At 40.0% G+C, this 7,304-nt stretch overlaps 1 protein-coding gene across 1 annotated transcript; it reads left to right on the plus strand.

The window, feature by feature from the left end:
* The first annotated feature begins 1,346 nt into the window (after positions 1 to 1,346).
* On the plus strand, positions 1,347 to 5,753 carry LOC102309925 (forkhead box protein D1-like). Its single transcript, XM_005949645.3, has one exon. It carries the CDS (start codon positions 1,620 to 1,622, stop codon positions 2,676 to 2,678), a length of 1,059 nt encoding a protein of 352 aa, XP_005949707.1. The 5' UTR covers positions 1,347 to 1,619; the 3' UTR covers positions 2,679 to 5,753.
* Positions 5,754 to 7,304: the final 1,551 nt, after the last annotated feature.

Raw genomic sequence — 7,304 nt, forward strand, 5'->3', positions numbered from 1 at the left:
ACCTGAGTGATGACTTCCTTTTTTTAATTTAGAAAAATATTTAAAAAGCAAATTAAATTAACTAAATAATTTAAAAGGCTGTTTTGTTAAATGTGCGTGCTTTGTTTTTAGTTATTTGTCACGTCTGCTGTTGTTTCCTATAAAAATGGGTAAGTGTGGCAGGGTGACAACTTGTAAACTGTCACATATGGCGGTAAAGTCGGGCGGCACGTAAAACACAGTCCTTCGATATTCATATTTTAATAACCCAGACATATTCATCTTGACTTGGTTTACTGCAGCTCCCCCGAAGTAAGAAACAAATAATATAAACTAAACTATATGCTGGTAGAGTCAAACTGTATCTGCAAGGAGAACAATTAGGTTGGAAGTATAATATATATTACTGTGGGTTTTAATTGGCTTACACAAATTCTGCAGCTTCTGAAAATTTTAACTTTATTGACACCATTTTTATCACGTGTTTATACTGCTTCCTAAAACGCAGGTAATTGATCAAAAATTGATAATTTTGATCTAATAAACACAGTATAAAAAATAAATACATTAAAACAAATTTTGATAAAAAAAAAACACCTAATTTCCGTAATTCAGTGAAAATGTTGAAAATTTCAAATAATGTCCAAACACAGGCACAGATACACGTACACACACAGTGCAACGTGCTCCAGACGCACGGCACGGCCTTCTTTCTGTGCCTTGCATGCGTGACCCGTGACTGATTCGAGTTAACAGCTGACTCTTTTCCATTGCAAATGGCTCGCGGATAATCTAGATAACTACCGGATCACGCAAACCGAGCTGCCTGAGTATGGTGCAGCAGACTCTGACAAAGGCTGTCTGATAAGAAATGTAAATATCGTGGGTGGGGGGCGTGTATTTCACGCCTTTATGATTTTATATATACATCGCTGCCTAGTTTGTTTGGAAATTAAAAATCCAGATGTTGCCTCCATTAATTTTTATGTCATTCGGTAACTAACAAAGTTCAACAAAGAAAAAAAAAGCTTGTCAAAATATCCTCTCGGATCCTTCAACGACCACACCGCCGATTAGACTTTTCTAAAGATTTTTTTTTTAAAAATGTTGAAAACATTGCGTGGAATAAAAGCTTTAGATTAGTTATGTGTGGAGTGTAGGCCACCGTGAATGGCCACTAAAAAGGATGCAGGCCACACCAAACTTTTTTTTTCCATAAAAACACTCATAGCTCATTTTCAGTCCCTTTTTTGTGATTGAATTTGTTCCTCTCTTTTCATTCGCCGTGGTGACGTTTCCCCGCCATGTGATCAGAGCAGTAGTATAAATACCGCGAGAAGGTCCGCCCCTTGTTTGATTCAGGTTTGGCCCTTTTGCGGGTTTCACAGCACAGTTTCTCAGCCTGCCATCGACGGGGGTCGCTCCTCATAGTTGTTGATTTTTTTGGGGGGGGAAAGGAAACAGCCTGTAAACATATGGAAATAGCGACAAAACGGAGGGACAATTCTCACCGGTGGCGAAGCGTGCTCCTCTCCTCTCCCCCTCCTCATACGAGTTGCTGAAGAGGGAGGAAAGGGACAGCTTGTGCATCTCACGGTCTTCCTCATCTGGCGTCGGAGGGGCACGGCCGTGCGTGAGCCATGACTCTAAGCTCAGAGATGTCGGATGCCTCCATCCTTTCGGAAGAGACCGACATAGACGTGGTCGGAGAAGGCGAGGATGGAGACAGCCAGACGCGCTCCTACGTGGATGAAGTAGCGCAGATGCACGACGGTATCCTCCTGGCCGGCTCTCCACCTCCGTGCCTGGACAGCTCCACCTCTTCAAGGGATACCTACAAGCCGGCGGGCAAGAACACCCTGGTGAAGCCACCTTACTCCTACATCGCCTTAATCACCATGGCCATTCTTCAGAGTCCCAAAAAGAGGCTCACTCTCAGCGAGATCTGCGACTTCATCAGCAACCGCTTCCCGTACTACAGGGAGAAGTTCCCGGCCTGGCAGAACTCCATCAGGCACAACCTATCCCTCAATGACTGCTTCGTTAAGATACCGAGGGAGCCCGGGAACCCAGGGAAAGGCAACTACTGGACTTTGGACCCGGAGTCGGCTGATATGTTTGACAACGGAAGCTTTCTGAGGCGGAGGAAACGCTTCAAGCGGCAGCAGACTCAAGACCTGCTGCGCGAGCACAACACTTTTCTGCCCGCGGCCGCTGCCTATGGCTACGGACCGTACGGCTGCGGGGGATACGGCATCCAGCTCCAGTCCTACCACGCACACTCTGCGCTTTTTGCTTTCCAGCAGCAGCAGCAACAGCAGCAGCACCCGAGGCATTCACACTCACACTCGGGGACCATTATCCCTGCACCGTCCCTAATGCCCACCAGCACTACCACGGACTTAACCAGAAGTAGATTTTATCCCCAGCTCAGCTCCAGTCTGGGCTCAGCCGGCGTGCAGGCAGCATCACCGGTCCAGAAATCGAGCTCCCCGGTGCAGCGGTCCCCCTTCTCCATAGAGAGCATCATCGGAGGGTCTCTTAGCCCCTCCAGGACTTCTCCTGTCATTGTCCCAGTCTTACCGTCCTCTCTGGGGCCTGCAGTGACCAGCCAGCCGCAGACCATACATCCTGGAGCTGTTTTACATCCGGTTGAAAACTTTCCGAGCAGAGTTGTCAGCGGCACTAGCGCCTGTTAAATGTCTTAACTCCAAACTTTTCAAGACACTTAAAAAAAGAGACAGCAACCTAAACAAAAACGCCCCTCTTTGAAGGTAGGATTATTTTTGTATGTTTGTTTTGCTAGCACGCAGCTGAATGATGGACATGCAGAACACTATTTGTGCCTATATATTCATGCTGTTCATGAAGATATATTTATGTTCATTATTTTTGTTTGTTTATTTCGGTGTGAATCAGACTTTCGACCACGAATTTAACTTTCCAGCCTTTTTTTTTAAATTCCCTACCATGAAGTGATTCGTTTTCAGTCACTGTATAAAGGCGTCTCAGGATAACGGACAGGTTACAAACGATCACGTGTCTGAAACAGGCTTATAATGTATTTGTGTCAAACACATCAATGTTTTCTATCAGCCAATCAAAGCGACCTTTTTTGAAGGTTTTGATTTGATGTTTGTATTAAAGATAAACGCAGAGCAAAGTCATACATTTATAATAATATGCAGTGTTTATTTCAGTAATTAAACCTTGTACATTTTTGGCAAGTATTGTGTAATTCAAGTGTGATATTTTTACACAGTTTATTGTTTTGTTTTTTTCCAACAAGAATAAATTTCGTTTTGCAAAAAAAGAAGAAAAAAAGCAATTTGTTTGGAAATAAATTTATGAATTGATGTTGAGCTTTCTTGGCGGTTACTGTTGAAACAGACGTGTTGCTGATGTTGTTGTGTCTTTACACTGCGGATGTGTTAACTATAACTGTATGATCCAAATATAGTAACCACTGAATGGCTTTAAGAAACACACACAACTCTTTATAACACACACAAACACACAAACATGTGCGTGCCAGTCAGATAATATTTACAAATGCATTAAATCTGACTGCACTCTAAAGTCATTGCTGTGCCCTTTGGAACATGCGCACACAGGGCCTGCGTGTCCATCTGACCTCTTTCACACTCATCCTCGTAATTACAGTGAGCGGACAGGAGTGTGTCGGAGGGGTGAGACAGGGGCTGTATTTCTGCCTGCTTCAGCTCAGCGATTATCCCGGTGCTGGTGTCGACAGGCGGCCTGGGCTCTTGAGCAAACACTACTCATCCAGAATTTCATTATCTGCTCGTATTAGACCCGAGAGAAAAATGAAATGTTGCTCCTGAAGTCAACAGCGCTCACGATGTTTCGGAGGTTAGAATCACCTTTAATCCACTCACCGTTTTCAGTGTTTGACAGTCTTAATGCAACTTTATTTGCCCCACACGCAAGAACCCACTAACACATGGATCCAAGCAGACTGTGTTGTTTTTAAATACACAGGTAATTTAATTTGACACTTGAAAGAAAAGAAGAAAAAGCCTTCCCAAGCACCTGCGCTGTCGTGATGCTGTGTCTGTCGGAGCTGTGCTTTTTAAAATTTTTATAAGCTTTCATAATGTTGCCTGTACTGTACAGCCCTGCTGCTTCCGTGACTGTAAGTGCGTTTGCCTCCCTTTATTCAAAGCAACGTGTGTGTGCGTGTGTGTAGTAGAATGACTAAATTGGTGCAGCGCTTAGAGCCAGTTCACTAGGCCACGAGAGAACAGCTATTGCGTGATGATGTAACACGCAATGAGAGAAAAAGGTACACGCACGCGCTTACACTCTGGAGAGAGAGAGTGACTATAACAGGGAAGGAGGTCAATTGTACTGTGTGGGCTTGTTTACAAATACAGGAGGTTAAACAGCGAAAATGAAGAGATGAACGTGATGTAAAACATTATAATAACGCATGTACTCGAGATTGTGTCTGCTGAGCAGTGGCTTGTAATTAAGGCCTAGCCTACAGGGTTTAAATAGCATCTGTCTATACGGCCTGTAATATATATATATATAATATCCGGGTATTCAAAGCAGATTTTTACATCAAATGTGTGTTTGAGTTTCCTTCTCGTGGGTCTGCACGCCGTGTTTGACATTAGACATCTCTATTCTACAGGACTTTATTTGAATAATACTAAACTCACTACAGTTAAGCTGCTGTTCTTTTTTAACATAGTTTCTCTGCACATTTGCTCTGCCGATTAACGTTAAGAGTTCTTCTTTTAGAGACTAAGAGTGAATGCAAACTATGCAACAGGGCTCCGTTATAATTTAGAAATTGCATTCATAGGAAGAATTTATCCTTGTATTCAGGGCACTCTACTTGAAAAATGACACTGTTTTAATTACGATAATATTACAGATATACACGTATATATATGGTAATATATACATGAGTATAATTTTGCCAGTTATGTCAAAAATACAGTGCATCTCAAGAGAAGCTGCTACATAAAGACGCCAGATGGTAATATATCTATTTATCTAATAGTAAAGTGTGCACTGATTTTCCTGGTTAAGGTAGTTCATGAAAAATTAATATCTACGCGTTAAATTGAAAATTAAATTTTACGATGTTAAGTAGAATAATGATTATTTTTTTAAAACACTAGCAACTTCTATTGCTAACTCACTACTTTGGCTCCAGTGCCGCCATAATAATAAAAATGCCAAATAATATATAAAAGAAAGCGTAACAGACTGGTCAGAAAGTTTGCTGTCTATGTAAAATAAAAAAATAAAAAATAAAAGTAATTGACAGTGATACTCTTCGGGAGAAAAAGAATAGTTGAATCGCTTAAGAGAGAGAGAGAGAGAAACGTTTTGTAAAGCTTATTTTGTGGATCAAGTAGCCGAACTCAGAAATGATCTCAATGAATGTTTTGCGATGATCTGCAACAGCAGCACACAGTCCTGCAGTTGTGTTAAAGAAGGGTCTTTTCACGAAATGTCACGGATCATGTGGTCATCAGCCTCCGTGAGCATGACTGAAGCTCAGTTTAGCAGCCGATACTTGGGGGTCACAGGTCATGAGGAGAGGGGATAAAGCAAAAACACTCAGCCCATAAAAGACACTAAAACTTTGGGAACATGCGTAAAAGCCATTCAGCGCAGTGCTAATAATCTATAATTCAAAGAAAGTAAGGACACTTAACGACTTCTGTTTAAGATGACCAATAAGTTTTTTCGCTCACTCTTAACCTCGACATTTAGTCATCATTTAAGCACACACACACACACACACACACACACACACACACACACACACACACACACACACACACACACACACACACAAACAAACAAGAGAGTGCAGCACAGCTACTCTGAAAGGTCATATCGAATGGATTTGTCAATTGTATTGGGATAAAATGTGTTTTGCAACCGTACAAAATAAAACAGACACGACAGAACTGTTGGAAAGAGAAAAATATAAGCGTTTGATAATATTCAAGAGGCCTTTATTAATTATTATTAATTATCTAAACGGAATGTAAGAAGCATTTTGTCCTTTGATTAAAAATAATAACAAAGTTTATATCAAAAAATAAAAAAATAAGTTCAAACTATATGTACATATATATATATATGTATGTATATAGAGTCATGTTTTTCATGTTTTTCATGTTTTAATTTGTAAAATGTGAAATTATTTATATCCCATCTGCGTGAAGCCTTGCCAGAAGTCTTTTGTCGTCAATGAGGGAAAGAACGTTGTTAACGCGTGTATGTGTGTGTTTCCATATGGTAAAAATCACCTCTATCACTATTTTGTAATTATGTTTAAAAAAAAAACGTTAAAAAAAGACGTTGTTAACCCTTATAAGACAATATATTAGAAAGACTGTCTTCTACCAGTTTCTATTTATGTTAAATGCCAAAAAAGAAAGAAAGAAATAAGGAAAATATGCTGATTAAAAGAATCATTAAAGATTCTGAATTAAAAGCACATAAAACATTTTTTTAAGTTTTTCAGATATTAAATTAAGTATTTACAAGATTTCATTAGATTTTTATTTAGCATCTGATATAAATGAAGGAAAATGAAGAAACCATTTATTAGAAAATGTGAAAAAGGACACACTTTGTGATCAACATCACAGTAAATGTGAAAGTGTGAAACTCAATTTCGACTCTTGATCGTTAAATTATGTTTTCGAAATTCTAAGAACAACTTGCCTGAAGCTTGTGGTATCTGCAGATGTGAAGACAGATGTGTATAAGAAAAACTAAGTAAAATACAAAAAAAATTTTTTTTTAAATAAGATTGGTTGGAAAAGTGGGGAGTTTAAGGAGCAATGTAAAAAAAAAAAAGTGAATACCTCCCAGGAGGTGCAGAATCTCTCCATCTGCTATTCAGTGTATGGCACAGTGGCTACACTTATCCACTCTCTCTAAAAGGAGCTCCGCTTTCCACCCCATTAAAAAGTTTGGGAACTAATGCCACCCCTGAATACTACCCTAATTAGAGGCTGCTCAGAATTGCAAGGACCTGCTACACAAGAGTGGCTTTGGGAGAAATTCTGCTTTTCCCCTTTTGTAATGACATCGTTTCTTTCTTTCTTTCTTTCTTTCTTTCTTTCTTTCTTTCTTTCTTTCTTTCTTTCTTTCTTTCTTTCTTTCTTTCAGCAGAACAAAGCTTTTTATAATTTTTTAAGCTCTTTTGATGCCATCCTACAGATCCAAATTGGTGGTGAAAATCCAGTGATGAGCACACATGATGAGACTTTCAGTTACAGTAACAGCTATAGAGATGCATGAGGTGCTGTTTGACAGAGGAA

Source organism: Haplochromis burtoni, unplaced genomic scaffold, assembly GCF_018398535.1.
Source record: "Haplochromis burtoni strain Fernald_Lab_line unplaced genomic scaffold, NCSU_Asbu1 Contig_107, whole genome shotgun sequence".
Lineage (NCBI taxonomy): Eukaryota > Metazoa > Chordata > Actinopteri > Cichliformes > Cichlidae > Haplochromis > Haplochromis burtoni.

Bases quoted from the DNA above. Each gene is read 5' to 3' on its own strand.
- LOC102309925 (XM_005949645.3), top strand. From the start codon at position 1,620: ATGACTCTAAGCTCAGAGATGTCGGATGCCTCCATCCTTTCGGAAGAG.